This window comes from Ictidomys tridecemlineatus, chromosome 7 (assembly GCF_052094955.1).
Source record: "Ictidomys tridecemlineatus isolate mIctTri1 chromosome 7, mIctTri1.hap1, whole genome shotgun sequence".
In the NCBI taxonomy this organism is placed as follows: Eukaryota; Metazoa; Chordata; class Mammalia; order Rodentia; family Sciuridae; genus Ictidomys; species Ictidomys tridecemlineatus.
Genome location: NC_135483.1, coordinates 194365319 through 194386783, shown reverse-complemented (window position 1 = coordinate 194386783; position 21465 = coordinate 194365319). Strand labels below are relative to the sequence as shown.

The window sequence follows — 21465 nt, the reverse complement described above, 5'->3', positions numbered from 1 at the left end:
AGAGTGCAGTAGTCGCCAGGAAGCCAGACTGTCACTAGATTACAGATGACTGAGATGATTGTGAACATTCACAACCAAAAGGCTGCCACGGACGAGATTCGTCTGTTACACTGACGGTCGGGACCACCCTGCACACAGAAGGGGAGCCCCTCCACCGACGAGCAGGGTCCAGACTGAGTGAAGGCCAAGCTCACCTGGCGCCTGACTGACTGGCAGCGGGGCCCCTGCCCACCCGGATCAGCACATGAACCAGGAGCCGTGCAGGCTCTCCAGCTTCCCACCGTCCAGATCCTAGTGCCAGGTCCAGAGGTGAGAGGCATAAACGTCACAGACTAGCATCACATTACGGAGAGTCGGGTCATAAGTAAGGGAGCTGAAGGAAGAGACCACATGCACGGACTGAAGGGTCCTAGCAAGGTGTGGAGGTCCCCGAGCTGACCCACACTGGTCACCTGGTATGTGAACGTGTGTCCTGCACACAGGCACCATGGCCTTGGTCACCACATCCAGACTGTCCTTCTCCCCACCTGGCAACTCATGGGCAGAGCCTGGTGCAGGGAGAAAGATGGGGGCACAGGCCCACTCAGTTCTGCAGCTGCTGAGGGGCTTTGCAACAGTCGTGGGCTTCTCAGGAGGCCCTGTGGACTCCTGGCCTCTGGTCTCATCCCAGGTGCTGTGGCCCTGCTTACCCCTTCCTCTCCCATGTCATCACTCTGGACTGCCCAGCCCCCACCAAAGCTGTACCCTGTTTGTTCCAAATGAGTGAAACCTATTATTGCCGAAATGGTCCAATTGGATTTCAGGAAAGACTCTGGCCCTCTTTAAGAGTGGCCAGTGCCCAGGTGCATTCCTAAAGGAGAAATAAATGCAAGTCCCTACAGTTGAGGAGAGGGCATAGGCGATATCAACCAGAGGGCCAGAGTGGACAAGCAGTGTCCGTTGCCCACAGATTTCTTTTTTCTCCTTGAGCAGAGCACACTACATCAGTTGGCTTCCTTTAACAAACTAAAAGACGGCACTCCCAGAAGCCTCTGTGTGGGGCTGAACTCTATTCTCATTCTCCCTGGAAGTAAAATGGCAAAACACGTCACACGTGAATTCCAGTGCTTTTTACTTGCGACAAAGTGATTTAGCACTGGTTTCTGGGCTGACGGAAACCTATTTCAGGCGAGCAGCACAGGCCAAAACAAATGCTTGAATTCAAGTCCTGTTGTGTAATGAGGAAGTTTAATTAAGGCCCCACATTACAGCTGTAAATGTTCCTTTATATAATAAGGTCTAAATGAAACTGAACCTAATCAAAGTTACAATTCCTTCATTAGCAAATTACAAACAAGCGCGCACAGCTGACGCGCCGGCGAGGATTATCACAACTAATTGCCTCGTTGTCACAGGCCAGCCTGAAACAGCGTTCAGATGTCCGTCTGCGAGAGCAAATTAGGGCCACGTCGGGCTATTCCTGTGATCACAAGGGGCTCTTGTACAGCGATCTGATTTACCCGTGTCGCCTGGCGGCCAGCAGCCCAATCAAAGGCACGCTACAAAGGCAGCCTGTGAAGCCGGCCCTGCCTGGACGGGCCCTCCATATGTAGTGGGCACGCGGCACTTCATTAGATCTGTTGTCACATTTCCCTCTTCTCATTCTAATGATCCCATTTTAATACTCCCAGGAACCTCTTCTAATTGATGTCAAGTGAGTGACTTCTACATTCATCAACACCGCACATCAAACAAACCCTGGCACCCGAGCCAGCGTCCTCTCGGCCGACCCGAGGTGTGTCTCTGGCGACGGGCAGGGAGGGGGACGCTGCGTACCTGTTTAATTGGGATGGCTCGGCCGCTCCCGATGCTGTCCGCGCGGCTCTCCAAGCCTTTCTTCTCTTTGTCTGGGTCGCTCCCTTTCCGAGACTGCAAGGCAAAGGAAAGTTGGCATTTGGGTGGGGGCCGCGGCTCACACGCCCGCTCTTCCCCTGCCCACACGCTTCTGACAACAGGGACCTGGAGGCCACATCTGGCACATGTGTGTGCACACACACATCCCAGAAACAGACCCGCAAGCACTTCATCTGCACTGACTCATCATTCCAGAGAATTTCCTAAACTTTCCCCCTGACTTTTTCATTAAAAAAGAATTAAAAGATAATTTTGCAAAGAGTTCAAAATTCAATTACTAGAAACCAATGGACCATCTAGGAAAGTAACGCCCAAGAAGAAAACACATTCCAGAGCTGCAGTTAACACAGCCAAGGAGAAAAAGGGCTCCTTGCTGCTTAGTCGGAAAACAGTCTGCATAAATGTATATATTTAATTAACGTCTGAATGATCTAAAAAATTCTATTAACTAGTCAGCTGAGCAATTTAAATGTGCACCCTTGATCGGCACCAAGGTGTGGGCGGTGTTGCCTTCTCTTGCTTCTTCGTGGGTAGAAAACAGTGATTTCAAAGTTAAACTAGTGTACCATAGCACTGAAAATAACAAGGGAAATCCCAGAAACCTCCTCCCGATAAAACGCTGGTATTCGGGAAGAGCGAGCAGCTCTGTGGGTCTGCCTCGTTCCGGAGCCAATTATCTCGAAGGGAGCGTGGATATTGCAGAGCTACCCGGGGGCTGGTGGCCAGCGGGGAGGGGGCCATATGTGACCAGGGAGCCACAACCTGAGGTGCACCTTAACTTGGCCAAGACCACAAGAGCGTCCCCGTCCAAGTCCCCATCCACCGATGGCGCGAGAAAGGGCGAGCGCCGTGATTTTCTGACAGATTTATTTTATTATGAGAGAAAGATCTGAGACTCGTCCTCCTTAATAACTGTGCTGACAAGTGACAACTTCACTCCATTACTTTTCAATGGGAACATTACTCACGCAATATTGAAAATGGAGAAACATTTTCATGTGCTTTTCAAATCTGAAATGATATATGAAACGGAGAGACCCGGTGGTGTCCAGTGCAGCCGCGATGGTGATAAAACCCAGTTTCAAAGGCATGTGGGATGCTGCGGCCGGTGTTCTAAAACAATGTTAAAAGGGGTGACGGCACAGGACATGAGAAGGCCAGGCCGACGGGACGGGCTCGAGATCCCAGGAGAGGCTGCTGCCAGAATCAAGTGACAAGACAGGGAGAGGGCCCCGGTGACATCAGGCAGCGCCGGCACCTCAAAGGGCGCTCATTAGAAAACGTGCTGCTTCTGTGACCCCGGGGGCTCACCATTAGTGAACACCTACTATGTGTCTGGCAGAGCGTGCCTTGTTTCCTTAGGATGGTTAGAAAGCTGGAACGAGACGACAGGAAGCAGCCGAGGAAGACACCCAGGGTCTGCCCTCCGGGACAGAAGGAAGGAGAGGTGCTCGTCAATTCCTCTTCAGGAATCACAGCCAGAGTCTGGGGGTTTTCCTTCTCTTTAATTAATTCTCAAATTAATAATGTGTAGTAAAAGCTATGCGATGATCTCAAATTCTTTCTTCACGTTTTAATTCTTGCAGAAGCTGGCCCTTCAGGTTTCCAGTTGTAAGAAGAATTTTCAAGCTTGCAGACAGAACATTTAAAACAATTCTAGGTTGACGTACAGCACTAACAGTACTTTGGGAATTTTACGAATTCTAAATTCCTAAATCTGGAAATCCATCTTCATTATTCTCTATTAAACAGAATAATTAACAAAACAAACATTTAAAAAAAAATTAACATCCTCCTCAGGGCAGCACATCTGTCCCCGTACCCACTTCTGTTCTCAGAGCAGAATCTCCCGAGCAGGAGGAAACGGCTAACTGTATTGCCACGAACAGCTCGGAAACAAAACTAAATCCAACATCTGATCACAGCTCAGCTAGGAACTGGAACCTGGTAAGACTTCTCTGCAAAAATCAAACCAAAATTTCCTGAAAACTAACATTCTGGTGAGAGTCATAACCTAAATGCCAGCAAAGAGCTGGGCAAGCTGATGGTCAGAAGGCTACAACTCAGGTCAACAATTACTCTGTCCAAACAGGCTATGTTAATTAAATTGAAATAAAAAACTAAATTCACTGGACAAAGAATGCTGCAGCCCGTGTAAATCCCCAGCGAGGTCATCTTGTTGTCCTGCAGACGGCATCCTCCGTCACGGCTGAGATGGCTCTGGGGATGTCAGATGCAGCGGTCCTTGGTACCCACCAGTTGTCGGAGAGCTGCGTCCAGCCCGCTGCTCACTACTGAGAACATAACCAGGGTTTGTGTGCCTGGCTCAGAAGATGTGGAGACCCCGAGCGCTGAGAAAGGCCGCTCAGCTTCCACAGATGCTCAGTGCAGGTCATATGACGATCACTCGCTTCCTTACAAAGAGTTTCACTTCCCTCAGGTGAAAGAAGCCAGGAAGCGACATGCCACCCACACCCGTGTACCTGGACAGAGCCCTGCTGCAAGAACCCTTCCTATCAAACAGACACCACTCTCCCCTTGTCCGCAGCAAGGAAGGGCTGAGGACGCACCTGTCACGGGCACCCAGGCTCTACAGAAACACAGCGTGCCATTCGGAACTGCCACCTGTATACAGATGGCACGTCTTATTCTCACAGTGAGTTCTGTGAGTTGTTCAATGTTTTGCACAGTCTTGGGACACAGGCATGCTTAGCTCTGGTTAATGACACTGACATTACACAGCAAGCTTTTGAAAGACCACATCAACAACACCATCGCTACAGTGTGAAAGGAGGCAGCGCAGCGCAGCACACTGGGTGAGGACCAAGCTAGTTTAAAACGTGAACAGAGACAACATGCGAGGGATTCAGCAGGGCTGGTCCCTGGGAGGGAGGCAGGAGACCCCATCTGGGAGGCGTCCAAGGAGGGCTTCACCCTTCACTTGGGATTCACTTATTTCTTGAAGCAGCAGCAGTGGTAGCAGCAGAAAAACATTTGAATTTGGTGCGTTGGAAGGTGGTATGTGTGTATATTTTTTATTCTGCTATATTTGAAAACATTTTCAAATAAAATGTCTCAACCACAAGTAAGTTGGGGCTACTAAATTAATCACTCTAAGAACCCATATTCCAAAACAGTCTTTTAGTGTTTGTTTTTTCAAAACAATAATTTTTCAAAATGCTCAAAATATATTTTCACTTTTGATTACTAAAGTATAATTCCTACTATAAAGCTACTAATTAGAGAGAGTTTAAATTTGTATCATTTCATATAAGGTACACATGATTTGTTTTTTAAAAAAAGTAAACACATGCAAACAAAAACATCTGGGAGTAGAAAATGTTAGCCCAGCCTATACATTACACGTCTACGTTATAAAATATGTAAGAATGGTATTTGAAAAAATGGTGTGTGTACTATTTAATTAACTCTGGCCTCTTTGTAATGCACTAATAAATAAGGTGGCTGTTGCCTCTTGCATATTATAAACCCAGATGCATGAATTTTTATTCACTAAGATTGATCCCATATGGTACATGTGTCCTCCTTCTAGATACTTTTAAATAAACATACACTTTGACAATTAAGCCAGAAAAAAATGCCAAAGATCACCAGAGATGAAGAGTCTACCGGATTTTACATTCTTCAGAATGTGAACAAACTGGCAGCAATAAGAATTTAGTTTCTTCTTCCCAAGATTTCAAAATTGATTTGCTTTCTCTTCATTCCTTGAATGACACTGACATCTAGTGGAGTTAATCTAAGATCTTCTACTAAAAAATACTCAGTACTTATGCATCACCACTATCGTCACCACCTCCATGTCACCACCACCATCACCACAGTTCTGTCAACTGAAACCCAGAAAGGGACAGGCAGACCCTGCTGGGATTTCAACCAACTTCATCTTGGCTTCTTTTCATGACCTCACACTTCTGTTCTCCTTAATATAGCCGGGCAGCGGGGTTTGGTTACTACAATGGTCCACTCTCAAATGGTCTCCCAACATTAGAAAGGAAGAAAATACACACGGACCCTGCACAGGCCACAGGCAGGCCGCGATCAGTCGTCCCCCGACTTAGTCCCCATGCAGGGTGGTTCTCGCTGGTTCCTGCACCTGCCTACCCAGCCTGCACTCTGGCTCCCTGGCCAACTGGATGCCTGGTGCACACGCGCTTCCTCGTGGTCTTCGTCAGCTGCAGGCAGGCCCTTCTCTTGAATTCTGCTCTCTCCTTTCAGTGTGCAGAGCCCCTAGCTTCCCTCCAGACCCCTTCTCCTGAATGCAGCGGACTCTGGCACAAGCCCTCCTCCTGGACTCTGGGCAGAACCAGGGCTCTGCCGCGAGCCAGGCTAAGTCAATATTTATTAACTGGGTTGTGATTTTGATTGTTCCCATCTTAAAGTGCTCTCCATAGTCCACATGGATTGTCGGTTACCCATTATAGGACAGGATCCGGGACACTATTTCCTGGCACAATCCAACTCCACAGCTACCCCTTTAGAGGATGGGACAAGAATGTGCTGCTGATCTTCTTATAAGTAACTCCACTTTTTTGTTTGTTTATTTTTTGCCGTTGGGGATCTAACCCAGGGGCGCTTCACCACTGAGCTACATCCCGACTCCTATTTATCTATCTATTTATTTATTTATTTTGAGACAGGTTCCACTATTTGCTGACAGTCTCATTAAATTGCTGAGGCTGGCCTTGAATTTGAGATCCTCCTGCCTCAGCCTCCAGAGTTGCTGGGATTGCAGGCCTGTACCACCATGCCTGGCTAAGCAGCTCTATTTTTAAAGGCATTTCCTGGATTTTTATTTCTTTCACTGAATAAAAACCAAAGACAATGAGCAGCTAATGTGACCCTGGCGGGTGCCAGAGGCTGTGTTCTCCCTCCCGGCTCCTAACAGGGATGGCATCGACGACACAGAAGTGTCTTGACAGATGCATTCACCAGCCTCTTGAGTCCAGAGGGGATGTGCAGCCTGTCCTGTGGGGTGGCCACTTCTCACTGGACAAGGCCCTGGCCTGGGAGAGCTGGGAGGGAGCCGTTGGGGCCAGTGTCCCATTCGGTGTGCGCCCACGGACACTGAAGGCCCAGCAGAGGTTCCCTGCACTGAGACACACACTGCCTCCCCTCCAGCCAGCCATCTTATAGCTACTCCCACCTGACCCCATCAGAGGTCACGTACGGAACATTAGTGGTCATGAGGGAACAGGGAAAGCCATGCCACAGGGCTCTTCTGCCCCTCTGCACAAGTGCTACCTTCCCAGCTCAGAGAGGTTAAGTAATTTGCCTAAGTTCAAACAGCTGCCAGTAGGGGAGTCCAGGGCCTGGGCCTGCTCTCTCTGATCAGTCTGCATAGTAGCCTCTGCCAGAGCAGCATGGAACAAGGCAATCAGCAAGGAGCAGAGAGCAGTTAAGTGGCACTGTGCAGTCAGCAGACCCTGGCGATACTGTCTCAGGGCGGGAGAGGGACGAGGCATCTACCAGACTTGGCCGGCAAGGTGGCATCAAGACGGCCATCATCAGTAAGGGAGGCAGGTGAGATGTGCACTCCCAGTTCTCGTGGGGGTATTCTCCTTCAGTTTCAGACAGGAAACACTAGACTTCTTTGTGTCTGAGTCAGCACCAACCAACCAAGAGGAGACAGGTGTGATCCGAGCACTGCCTGCAGGTGGGCCGAGCTTCCTTTGTAGGTGGGGCTGGCCTGTGAGTCAGGAAGTTCAGGAGCACCGGCTGCTGCTCTTGATGGTACCTCCAGCACCTGACCCATCCACCCATTCCCATGGTGTGACAACCCCAAATCTCTGCAGAAGTTGCCAAAAGTCCTTCAGTTGCAGAAGTGCCCTGGCTGAGAACCACTGGTTTAAAACCTGTCATGCACAGAGCTGGTCCGGGGGGGAGAGTGCTCCTGCCCGGTCACATGCCAGCAGCTCTGCCTGGTGTTCTGGGCTCCACTGCAAGGCCTTCCAGGGTGGGTTGGTGATGCCTGCTGTGTGGGAAGGATGGAGGTGGACAGGATGGGGGTGGGCAGTGTTTGTGTCTCCTGTATTTCAGGAATTTCCTTATCTCAGTGGTCCCCAGAGCCACCCATAGGTCAGGGCCCCACCCAGAGACTCTGAGTTTCTAAATGTGACCCTAAATACCTGATCTCCAGTTTTCAAACACTCCTAGATGACTCTCTCTGTGCTGTGAGCCCCAGGAAGCCCAGGGCATGTGGGGCTGAGAGCCAGCCCTGTCCCAGCCCCGACCTGCACCCACTAAGGCAAGTCCTCAGACAGGGAGAACAGGCTGGCTCCCATGTCCCATCTGAAGAAATGGGTGCACACCTTTGAGAATGCCACACAGCTCTGTTTTGTGTAAGATGCAGACAGTGTCTCTCTAGAGACCATGAAATGCTTGTTACAAATCCAAGATACCAAGGCTCTCCACGCACACTGCTCTCCATGGAGAACTCCCATTCTACTCAGCATCCAGACCTTGGCTCCCACTGCTGTCTTAGATTTCCAGAGTCAATGCCATTCTCATTAACTTAGCTTGGATTCTACGACTACTACTGGACCACCAGACCACCACGTTAACAGGGACCCAGGCTCCTCGGTGTCACACTCAGGCCTCTCCCCAGGGCTGACACTCACGGTGAAGAGGTTGGACCGGCGCTTGGACTGCTTCCGCACGGGTGTCGGGGTGTTGGCAGTGGGGGGCACATCGATCCGAAGCTCCTTCTGGCTGGTGCTTGGGGTCGACGGGACAGAGGAGGAGTAGTCGCTTAGGCTCCCGCCGCCATTACTTGTCTGCAATGATCAAAACCAAGGTTTCATTAAGGACACACGCCTGGAACCTAGGGTCACCACCTCAGTGGGGTCGCAGTCAACCAGTTCTCAAGTCTTGTGGGGTGAGCCAGGGCGGAAGGCAGACTTCTGTGACTTTGCCAGCTGTGTGCAGCAAGCACACAAGGCCTCATTCTAGGAATCTGCCATCTCAGAGTTGTTTTGTCTAAGAAAGTGACCAGAGGGAACAAAGTGTCTATCATTAAACTTGAGCATTTCAAACAGCTAAAATGTAAGCATTTCCCTTCCCTCTGGAAAGCAAAGAGGCTAGTTAAACTAATGGATTCCCCGTTCCTTCTCTGCTCTAGAACAGGAGCAGAGGGACCTGGTTTGCTCAGCAGAACCACAAGGAACATTCTGCTGATGACATCTGGAAATAGGGTGCTGCTGGAAGATGTTTCCAGGCTTGCAGGAAGTTAAAGACGCCAACAGTACAGCGTTGACATTCCTGAGTGAGCCTTCACAGCCCACAACAGAGACCACAGGAATGGACTGCCTTCCCGGGCACCAACCCTTCCACTGCACCCTCTGGACCCAAGGGCCAAGAGACCACCTAGCCAAGAAAGGTCAATCACAAAACCAGCGCAGGCAAAATAAAGCAAAATAAAGCAACAGTATCCTGAACAGGCTTCTGCAAGTTCTTCAAAGTGACAATGATTTCATTTGCTTCCAAGTAAATAATTTAGAAAAATGTTGTTATGTAAAGAGAACAATTTCTAGAGAGCCCGGGGGAGGTGGCAATTATAACAAATTGCGCTGCCAACTTGAGGCGTGCCATGGTTCACCCACAAGACGGACTGAGAACTGTGAACCTGCAAGTGGGCCAGGACGCAGACCAGAGCATGGTGCCTTAAATCAGCAGCGGACACACTCCTGCACTGCCCTGGGCCAGCGTGGCTCATAATGAATTCCAGGCAGCAGGAACGACCCCTAAAACCCAGCTGGCCACGGCAGGTTCTGAAGGAAACGGGGGTCAATCACAAACACGCTGCTGTTATCTCTGCAGTTGGAACGAGCCAAGCCGACTTCTGCACTGACTGAGAGCACTGTCTCCACGCTGTCCCTGGTCCCAGGTCCCCTCAGTCCCTCATCCCACCTGACCTACCTGGCTGATGTGCACGGCGGACACCTGTGCAGAACAGACGGAGGAGTGGCTGGGAGAGTTGGGCAGGGACTTGCAGGGGCCGATGGACAGCTGCTGCTTCTTCCTTGTGGCAACAATCTTCTGGGCCACTGGTAGACACAGAGACAAGAGAAATCGCCCTGAAGCCGGTGTCCAAGTGCCACAGGCAGAGCAGACGAGCTGGGGACCCCGACACCTGCAGGGCTTTCCCTCCTTCCACAGGACCTTCAGTTGGCACCTGGACATTTCCCAGAGCTTCCCCCGGGGCCCAGCCAGCAAGCTCTGGGACCACCTTCCTCCAGGGAGAGCTGCCCTCTGCTCCCTGGTGTCCCTTTCCTTCATCGGCCTGAATCGCAGAGATGTCTGTGGCCAGCAGCCTTCCCGGGCCATGAGGGGGTGCTGGGGATAGAACCGACACTGAGTGAGGCCGGACACAGAAGGCACGGAGGGCCTCAGAGGACTCACGTGTGGAAACAAAAACACAGACCCACAGTGTGAAATTCATCCTAAAATAACCTTTTTCCCAGTTAGTGGTAGCACTGATGAGCCTAACTGGAACAGGGAGATTTCCCTAAAGCCCTTGGAACCCCAAATCCTCCTGTCACACTGCCTGAGGAGTCACGCTTAACTCCACAGGCTCTGGTGGAGCTGATACTCAAGCACAAGCAATTACATCCCAGCTCTTTTTTTATTTAAACGTATCACCTCCACACTGGAAGTTTATCTTCATCAATACAAATCTGAATCCAACCAGCCATAACTTCTCTTGGCAAATAGGCTGGCTGATAAAGCATACTGGATTTAATTGGAAAGGAAGCCGGCGATTAGAAAGCCCTTCCTGCACTGAGGGGTGTCACTGCGGGAGGAGTCCCGGGGTTCATGTGGATGGATGTGGGCCTCGGGGAGTGGCTGCCACTGGGCTCAGTGCTACTGCACTCATCTCTTGGTCTGGGTTGTTCCGGCCCCCAAAGGTGCCAAAGTGGAAGGACACCGTGCCTTTCCCTGGCCCCTGGTGATGTCCTGTAAGCAGCCCACGTGCTGCCCACAGACCATGCTCACTGATGATTTCTTTTCCAAATGAACACAATTTTAATAAGGAACTGGTCTGTCCACAGCCTGTGGTTTTCGTGTGAATGAATGATAGTATAAATATGATTAAGTAAAAGTGCAATGAATAAAAAATGGTTCAGGAGACGAAGCAGCGGCTCCATTAGTTACATCCCCCTCCAATAGGCTTCTCATCAACCTAAAAGGATGGTATCAATTAATTTATCTTCCTGCAGTGTATCGAACACAACCTTCATCAGCTAATCATGTTTAAATTACAGAGGAATATCGCGGCACTCTGTCATTTCAAAACCATTGGCGTATTGATCAGGGGTCTTTGAAGACATATATTAGAATATTTTAAAAAATCATTGCATGAACTCAAAAATGAAATCTCAGATCAGCTTCCAATAGGTGCAGAATGTGTGTCACACAGGTGTACTGAAATCCCAAAGACCTTAAAGCAAATCAGCCTGAAATCAGGGCTGCCTGGGCGAGTGCTAGTCCTTATCCTTTTGAAACACAGCAAAAAGGGGCTGTGTTTCGGCCCCACGTTCTGCTTCTCTGCCAGCCTCAGTGTGTGTCCGCCGTGTGACCACACAGGCCACCGAACACAGGAGCCGCACATGGACGGCAACAGGACTTGATGGGCCAGGAGAGCTTCGCAGACACTCTCCACACGTGTGTTTCACGCCAAGGCAACGTTACAGACTTTCCACGAGAAGTCAGATATTTCACTAAAACCCTAATTCTATGGATCTCCAAATGGAAACAAATGTGTCCTCTCTACAAACAGGCTAGAAAGAAGGCGTTGGTGATTAAAAAGAACGTTTTAAAAACGACGTACAGAGCATGGGCCGTGTCCTGAGGACTAAAATCCCACTGCCCCTTTATTACTGCTCTACCACATTAACTGCAAAACAACAACAACAACAACAACCAACCAAACGAACAAACCACGCAGTCATAACCCGTAATGCCTGGTGTCTTTTTTTTTTTTTAAATCTTACTACAATATTCCCCCATTTTAATTCCTTCCTACTCCCATACACAAATTAAAGAAAGAAAATGATTTACGAATACCTTGTCCTAAGACACAGAGGCTGCTTTAGAAGTACAACGATCTGCCTAAGGAGGACATCACCAGGAGGCGAAGGCCCTCTGTGAACCTTCGCACCTTTCCATCAGGAGGACGGAAATCCGCTGCCGTGAAGACCTGTGGCTAACACCGTGGACCTGCTAACCGCAGCTCTGCTGCTTGCTTTATGTCCCACGGAGGGAGTGACATGTCTGGGGGCCCTGCTTATAGACGCCCCTGAGGACTCTGGACCAAAGCTAACATGATAACTGCCACCCAACTGGCACTGTGGTCCAGGCCTCAACCACGGCACAACGGGGGGGGGGGGCAGGCGGGCTCCTCGCAGACATCAAGGAAAATCAAGGCCAGGGACGGAGGGTGCTGTGAGTGCACCTGCCTGGCATGTGTGAGGCACTGGGTTCAATCCTCAGCACAGCTTCTAGGTAACTAAAATAAAGGCCTTCCAACAATTAAATACCCCCAAACCCCACATTTCAGGGGAAAGAGAAGGCAGACACATTTACTGGCCCGCAGAGGGAGACATGCGAGGTGCCCTCCTAGAGCCCCTGTGAGACCGTGAAGAAGGCCTGGAGGGGACCTGCCTGGGTACGCAGCCTGACCCAGGCGCTGCGCCGACGCCCTGGCGGGGACTCACTGCTGATGACTGGCGGCAGGCGGGGTGGCTGGAGGAGGGGACCTGGGGAGATGCTTTTGGGGAGCCTATTTTGTACCTGGTGAGTGAATTCTTGCTCTGCTTCCCGATGACGCCCTGAGTTGCTTCCCTGTGCCACATCCCGATGTCACGATGCTCTGCCTCACCCTGGGCTCTGAGGAATGGAGTCAGTCATCTACGGACTGAGACCTCTGAAACCATGAGCCCAAATAAACTTCTTCTCCTCTAAAATGGTTCTTTCCAGGTCTTTCAGTCACAGCAGTGAAAAAGCAGACTGAAACAAGTGGTGATCCCTAAGTACTCAGGGTACTTAGAACGCGTAAACGTCAGGAAGTTTAAAAGGTGACCGCGACCTCTGACTGTGCTGGCTGGCCAACTCTCACAACCAGTTTCTGAATCTGGTCATTCGACAATTGAACACGCTACGTATTTTACATCAGCACATATGCCAGTGTGTACATCTATGTCTAAGGGAAATGTGTGCATTTATCAAAAGCACAGCCACTTGAACTCACGAGAGTCCAAAATCTTTATCATGGGCATCTGACTTAGTCTCCACGCGGTGACTCATGACCATGAATGTGCCCATGCACTGCGTCTGTGCCCAACGTGGCCTCCTCAGCAGGCATGGAAGGCGACTGGCCTGGTACCACCACACTGCTCAACACATCACCTCCAGGTGACGCTCAGAGCAGCTTCAGGTCACCTTTGTTCTCACTTTAAAATCTGGCTTGGGCATGGATGGAAGGTGGAGCTGCCCTGCAGTCAGCCCTGCAGTGCTGGTGACCACACGGCAGGAGGCTCACAGCAAGCCAGCCCCGGGGTCAGACGGTGCCAGGTGAGGGAGGAAGGGGGCTGGATCCTGGAGCTGGGCGAGGGGCTGCTTCTTGATGGAGGATAATTTTGTGGTATTTTTAAGTCTACGTAGACTTTCGCGCATGCATTTGTGTTCTTCAATTAAAAGCAAATTTAAGAATGTAAACCATAAAAACATTTACTTTCTGCACAAATTTTAAACTTCCCAAGGAGCAGAAGGAAAATCGCAGTCTTTAATGAGTGGCAAAAGAAAGATTCTCAGATGGGTCCGCCTGGTCTGGACCAAATGCTGGTCTCTACTCCCACAGAGAGCAAGGACAGAGAGGCCGTCCGCCCCGGGGAGGGCTGAGCCGGGTGGGCAGGCTCTTGACCACTTCGTCCTCAAATCGGGAAGACAGGCAGAGGACAGGGTCCAGTTTGGCCCGTGACTGCCCTCAACACCCTCAGGCAGCAGTGAAACACTCCCTCCTCCGCCTGCGACCTCTCCTGCTCTCCAGTCTCTACAGGGTTCTTATGTCACTGGTGTAAGGGACAGAGCCCAGCCCATAGCACACGGGAGGTGCTCAGCCAGGGCTGTGTCAGTCCAATGGCGTACCAAGTCCCATCTCTCAGCCTCCTCCGGGCAAGCACACATGAGGCCACCTCCCCGGTCTGATCCTGCAGTCTGCCTCTGGGCCCTGGCTGGACCTGCCCTGGCATGGTATCTGGGGACACTGTGGCCACCAGGGGACAACTGCACACTGCAACCTGACCCCTGGGCAGCACCTGGCATTGCTGTCCGCGTCCTCACTGGGCTTCCTGGACACCCCATTTCCTTGCCTCCCCCACCTGGATCCTCTTTCCATCCCCCTCTGCTGGCCCCTCTAATGGACGTGCCCCAGGTTCCTGTCTTCAACCCTCTCTTCTCTCCAGGCGCCTCTGGAGGAAGCTTCTCCTCGCCAACGTTTCTTCAAGGCCGCTGGCTCCTGCTGTGGACGTGACCCACCCTCCTCGCGTCCTTCCTGCGTCCTAGAACTGTGGATCCATGACCGCAGGCCTCCCTGTCAACAAGCAGGGGCAGTTCAAATGCACCGCCACCCTCCTGGGACTCCCCGCTTCTCTCCAACCTGCTTCTCCTGTCTTCTAACTCCATGGACCACACAACCCCCACCCCCGGGCACGGAGACAGGCGGCCAACAGATTGCTGACTACACCCCCAGAATGCCCCCAAATTCTTCTCTGTGGCTACTGTCATGACCCAAGAAACCCTGTCCACCCAGAGCTGGTACACAGGCCTCTGGCACTGCAGTTGGTTCTCCTGAGACAACCCTCTCATGACATTGTTCTGCTTGGTTTTCCAATGGCTCTGGTAGGACAAACCTCAGGACTGGCTATTTCCAGTCTGTGGGGCGGATTCTGCACTCCTGGTATTTCACTACACAAAAGCACCAGTCTCTTTCAGAATACAGAGCTCTCAGGACATTCCCATGTACCCTACGTGTCACGCAGAACCAGATGACCCCCAGGTTGGAGAGAAGTCAGGCAGTGCCCTCCGGAGGGGACGGAAGCCTTATCTATGGAAGAGCACAGATCTGACGGCCACGGGGCCAGGGTTAGGCACAAGTGGCAACCAGCAAGCCAAACTGGAGTGGGAAGATTCTTCTACTATTCTAGCACAGTCAGGCCACTGTCCCTGGGGCTGGTGGACAATTCTGAGCAAGCACGGATACACCAGAATTAAATGAGTCAAGTGTTTACAACAGATAAACTCATAAAAAAGAAGTGCGGGGAGACGAGACACGAACACCCTGTGCACAGGGACACTCTCAGAGCGCGACGTATGAGGCCGGAAGTCACTGCACGCTTTGTCTCTATCTGTGGTGCCACCACCCAGAGGAAGACGAGGTGTATCACACTGTCACTGAAAGGCTCTTCCCCGGGAGACACGGGGCCACCTGAGAACTCCCAAAGGTGACGGAGACCAAGGCAGACTGCAAACCTCCCAGGAACAAATAGAAGAGCCCCTAATGTCTCCAGTCCGTTTTTAAATCACAGTAGAGCGATCATTAAACTAGCTTATTAATTAAGAAGAAATTAATTACCAAATTATGTAGTTCTGAGTGTATGACTCAGGAGTGAGAGGAAATCTGAAGTCGAACTTTGCTCACCACGAAAATCTCAAAGTCAATCGGTGTGAGCGGCGGAGTCCCTGGCACTGCCTGCCGGGGCGCAGAAGGAGACCTGTCGCCCAGGCAAGCTTCTGAGCATCTGCGCTCTGAGCAGGAGGAAGCCACGCCAGAAAATCTAAGTAAAATCAGAGAGTGAGCGAGGGAGCGAGCCAGGGAGAGAGGGCAGGCAGCGCTGCGTTCCCGAAGGTCTCGGGGATCAGGCCACAGCAGGCGCAGCATCAGTGAGCTGGGGCGCGTGGCCCCGCACCTAAACTCCTGTGGGATCCTGCCACGCCGTGCTGCCAAGGGGGACCAGCAGCTCCCGACCCAGGACAACAGGCCGTGCTGTGGCCCCGGAGATACTACAGCATGCTGGGTCCACACCACTGAGGAAGTTAGAAGGCACCTGGAAACCCAGCTGTAAAGGTGTACAGAGCCCAGTGACAACATGGTCACTATCCTTAGGCAATGGGGGTCATCGAAACCCGTCCCAGACGTGACAAGGCCTGTGTTTCGGAAGGATCCACGCCATAGACTGGAAGACGCGGGTCACCCCTATCCGGAGAGTGGGCCCGGGGGCAGGGCCGGGCTGGCCCCACGCCCAGCAGGGGTTTCATCTGGGACCCCCATTTCCAGGACTGCTGCCGCTCTCTCTTAGGCTTGATTCACGTCTGGCAGGGTACAGAGCCCCTGGCCGACCACACGTCATATGATGATTCAAAACCACCAAAAGGAGTTTCAGCTAAACCCCAGCAGTTTCTCCAACATTCCTGTGATTTCCCCATGGGCACAGTGACGCCCCCAGGAGAAATGCTCTCTAGAACCAGCCTTCCCCCACCGCCTCTGAAATGAGCGATTTCCCTGAATCTCGTCCTGTCCCATTTCAAACCTCCCTCTGCAGGACAACACTTCTGTTCTCAAAACAAGTCTGGCGATCACATTCATATGCCGACCAAACAGACTGCCAACCATCAGGTGAGTTTCTAAGGAGAGGACACACGGGAAAGGGGTCAATTCAGGGGCGGATGAAAAGGGGACGCCCTTCCGCTGGTTCTTCCACTGGTGAAAACTTACCGAGAGGCTTGGCCAGGGACCGACTGCCTGCAGGTCCCTGTGCCCCAAGCAGCTCACTTGGAAAACGTCTGTGGTAGCTGACCATCCTTTAACCACTTGCCTTCCGTGTACCGAAGCATGGAATACGACATCCCTATACGTATACACACATGCACAAGAGCTTCTTTTCCCCCCAGGGGATCAAATCCAGGGCTTTGTGCAAATACTCCACCCGTGAGCCACACCCACAGCATTTCGGTTAAGTATTTTTAAAACCAACCTCTGCTCCATGACACACTGTGGTTTAAAAGGGAAGCTTTAATATCTTCTGGTGAAACTCTCAAGTTTTTCCTGAAGTAATGAAGTCTGAATTCTTAATCTGAGATTCAATTCTTGTCTGTATTCTTTTTATCTCGTTGTATTAAAACAAATTTATCTTCATTTATGTCGCAATTACCTATTAGGGTTGTTAATTTGCTGGAAATGAAGCTATTGTTTAATTGCTCCTATTAATCGGGGGATTTAAATGCCGACTGTAATAAACAGTTACCTTCAGGACGGAGCAAAGTCAAGGCTGCTGACATTAATTTCAGAATTTTAAAATGAGGAAAAATTTCTACTGTGTCCAAGGCAGCTGAATTTCTCTTTCCATTTCAGAGAAGTGAAAGAACATATATATATATATATTTTTTAAAAGCCCACTGAAACAAGTATGGTTTATTGGACATTTTAAACATGTGCATCCAATTCTGATATGACGTAATCATCCACGGCAAGGGGGACATCAAATCATGCTGTGAGAAACGCACACCCTCCTTCCTTGACACACCTCCACAGCCTTAACAGCTCCCTGAAACTTCATTCCAGAGTTTGGCCGCCAAAGATCAGGAGGGTCTGATTCCCACTGTTGCCTCGAGTCCTGGGCCAGTGGGCAGAAGAAAGCCTGGTGTTGACAGTGCCTTCACCGCCCAGATCGGCAAGGCCTGCAGACGTCCACTCTGCATGCTCTTGGTCACTCTTGTGGTCCCAGAATGTCTCTGGCCATGCTTGCGGTCCTACAATGCTCTTGCTCTTGGTCTCAGAATGATCCTGGTCATGTTCCTGGTCTACACTCAAGTACTTAAGTTAGGCCCCAGAGAAACCGAGCCAGCAGGTCCCCATGCAGTGTGTGGTGGATGTGGAACTGGCTGCTCTTACCTCTCACTCTGTGCTCCCCTTTCTTAACAGCGTCCTTTCTCCCTTGCTCCTTCGCTGGTTCTTTCCTTACAATACTGAGCAAATAAAATGGGCCAGGAGACGTGCCAGGCAGGGAGAGACCATGGATCCCAGACCCATCTGCCAGAGGCGCCCCTGAGGACACACTGGCCAAGCAGACCGCCCGGGAGGCACCCTATGCAGGGGACACCTCACACCTCACCAAGAAGCCGTCCTCTGAGCCCACAGCCAAAATCCTTCTCCCTTCTCGTGCCTGGTTTTAGAATTCGGCACCACGCTCCAGGCCTTGGCTCCTCCTCAGTACACGACACCTGTGGGGGCACAGTGCCCTGAGAGGCACCAGGGCTGGGGTGCAACCCAGGGTAGAGCACTTCCTGGCAGGTGAGAAGCCCTGGCTTTGATCCTCAGCACTGAGAGAGAGAAAGAGAGGGGTGGGTGGGGGAGGGAAAAGGCACAAGAAACCTAAGAGCAACGAACACCGTCCAGGTCCAGAAGAACCACTGTAAGCCGGATGTACTCAGATGGAGGAAAGCATCCCGTCTGCAGGGCAGCAACCGTGAGCACATGGTGAAGGAAAGCTCTGAGCATCTGGAAAACTGGTGTGTGCGGCTCTAGACACAGCAGCAATGGTGAAAAGCAGCCCCCGTGCAGACCCCTGAGGCTGGTCTAAACCAGAGGAATCTGAGAACGGCAGGAAGTAACAATACCACTGCTGCTGACCACGGACTTCAAGGCCCAGGCCAGTTCAGCCCCATGCACCACCAAAGTGCTTGTCAAGGTGGCAGAAACTTGGACTTCTGATAGGCACCAAGACCCCAAAGGGACGAGGCAGTGACAGCTTCTTGGTATATGTTGGAAAAACATGTCCAAGCAAACCGAGAAGACAGAACAAGAAGCAAATGGCACGCTTGGTCCCGAAGCCCAGAGGCCCGAGGCACAGCCCTGTGGACATGCTCCTCTATTATGGGCTGGTGGGTCTCCTGGCCCTATGGACAGATGGGCTTCTCCCTTACTGCCTCACTTGCTCAGGAGTAAGAGGGCTCCCTTCTCTCCATCTGGCACCAGGGTAGAGGCAGAGTATCACTTCCCTGGCGTCCAGCTAGCATTCATTATTAATCATCCTGCTTAATTAAATGAACAATCTTAGGACAAGCAGGCAGAGTTTAAAGGCAGATAACAAAGCTTAGGTCAATGTGAAATGTAAAAAGATATACAAAGGAGCATAACTAAAGAGCTTCCAAAGAGCAAAGCCTTGTGGCCCAGGACACCGTTCTAGTCCTGCCATGGTACAGGTCAACAGTGAGTTGAATGCACGTGGACACTGAGCAGAAAACATGTAACATTTCACATGCTACAATTAAACCTAGCACAAACCTTTTCAAAAGGCCAGGAGATCACTTATTCTCTAGTTGGATGCAAATCAGCACCTTCCAAGCAGAGGCAAGTGAATACGCCGATAAATTGGCCATACAATTTAGATGGCAGGCAAGGATCTGAAAGATAAATGGCTTAAACAAAGAGGGGAAAAATGAACCTGTCACTTCTTCTCAACTCATCAAACTGTCTCGCAGAGGAAGCTGATGATTCCGGAGCAGAATGTCTCTGACACCCCCGAAGGTGCAGGCTCACCCTCGACTCTGCAGTCTGCAGGGCGAGGTTGCTCGGAGCCTCGGCACTAGGGCGACTAAGGGACTTGCATTTTCAATCCATGAGTTTTTAAAAGGCTGAAGTATGGGTTATGAAATATATTAACAGAGCATCAGCAAAATAAAAATAAAAAGACCTAAGTAATAGGCAAAGAAATGCTGTGGCCATCGAACCCTGTGTGAGGGTTTCCATAAATGAAGAGAAGAAACACAAAAAACAAGGGAGTTTCAAGCCGATGATGCTAAATTAGTCAAACCAAATTAACTGTCCCCAAAGTTTAAAGAAAATAGATGAGAAATTCCAGGTCAATGTGGCCCGGGACACGGCCAGGATCCTAAACAAGAGAGGGCAACTCAAAACGGCTACAAGCAGATGCTGGCCTCAGGGGCCTTGAGACAGGTGTGGCCGAGCAAAATACTTGTGTTTTAGGAAAAAAAAAATTAATACGCTTTGTTTACTGTTGTCTTAAGCCAGATCTCTCGGGTCTCCCTTGCTTCCGCTGAAAGGTACCAGGCTGATGGAAGCAACTCGCAGCTTGGAGACTTCCCAATCGCCCATTCGTCATGAGAGTCTCTTTTGGATCCTTCAACTTTCAAGAAAAATGGACTTATCTATCACAACTGTAGCTGTTTTCCTATTTCCAGAAATAATTACCCTTACAACGATCTCCATAAAAAAGACATTTTCTTCTTTAAGTGGGGAGAAGATGTCTTGGTCGGAACCCGAGGAGATTATTCCTCTCCTCCCCAGCTCTGTGGATAATGAGCCGGCTGCCGTGGCCCCTCACGGGAGGCCTCTGGAAGAAGTGACAGTGACACACAGGTTGAATTATACAATGGATTGTGACGCAATTAGGAAGAAGGATGAGATGACAAAACAGATTTCCACTCGGTCTTCACAGGGCTCCGAGCATGAAGTCACCGTGAGGCCCTTCCACACCAGGCGCTACTGCAGCTTACCCAGCACCCGAGACCCCTTCCCAGCACAGACGAGTCCTCTGGAAGCCCTGCCTTTGGTGGTATTAGAGCAACTTTAACCTTTTAGGTCATGAGACACACGATGAACGTGAGGGCCCATACAATTTTTGAAATGAGGTCAAATTCTGTAAAATCAGCATCCAAGTCCAGGCGATTCTTTTCATAGACAATGGCCACTGAGGAGTTAAGCAGAGTGGGGAGAAACTTCCTGCAAGTTTTTTATTCTCCTTTAATAAGAAAGTAAGTTTATCAATTGCCACTGTAATTACTCACAGCACCTCGGGTAATTAAAAGGGATCTAAATCTAATTTTATTTACATTTAGAATACCTGAGGTCATCTCCGATCAAGATTCACGTTTGTGACTAATAATGTTTGAGTGTTAATTAGAGTCCAACAGAGAATACTGATTGATTTTGAATCTGTAATCTGATTTAGCAATAGTGAGGAAGTCCAAGCATCTCCTTCTGAGATACAGCAGTTTCTACAAACTACTGAGATTCTTCAAAGGATCATGAATGCCTTTTAGTGCTGCAAAGTCTCTTGTAGAAGAAAAACCAGTGGCTCGTGATCATACCGTGCAGTTCTACTTGTGAGAAGGCACCTCATGCTGAGTGGAGTTTATCTGGACCCACGGTGATGTGGGATGTCTACAATGACATTTAAATTCAACTTTTACAATGCAGATGTTTCCAGAGGTGAGAGGCTGACTGAGCACACCCACACCAGGTTCTGTAGCGGTCCACACTGCACGTTCACGTGCATTCGAATCCACGGTGGCACAGCTCGCTGGGCCCACACACCTTGGACCATGCAGCTTCCGCCAGAATTCATTACCCCTTCAAGGCTGTTTTGTTCCTTGAGGTCGAACGCTAAGATCTCAGTTGTGCCACTCCACGAGTCGACAAACGCGGATGCCCCAAGCCACAACATGAGCTTCCACCCTCTACTGAGGCCCCCCAGC

General features: G+C 50.5%; 1 protein-coding gene across 20 annotated transcripts in view; it reads right to left on the bottom strand.

Annotated features, from left to right (window-relative positions):
- Positions 1-21465, bottom strand: part of Agap1 (ArfGAP with GTPase domain, ankyrin repeat and PH domain 1) — a 473567-nt gene that overhangs the window by 240858 nt on the left and 211244 nt on the right. For all 20 annotated transcript variants that reach the window (XM_078018283.1, XM_078018285.1, XM_078018287.1 and 17 more), the window contains 3 exons: positions 9832-9959; positions 8535-8690; positions 1816-1908 (listed from right to left, as the gene is read on the bottom strand). In XM_078018283.1, the coding sequence (XP_077874409.1) occupies positions 1816-1908; positions 8535-8690; positions 9832-9959 (377 nt within the window). The remainder of the gene's footprint in view (positions 1-1815; positions 1909-8534; positions 8691-9831; positions 9960-21465) is intronic.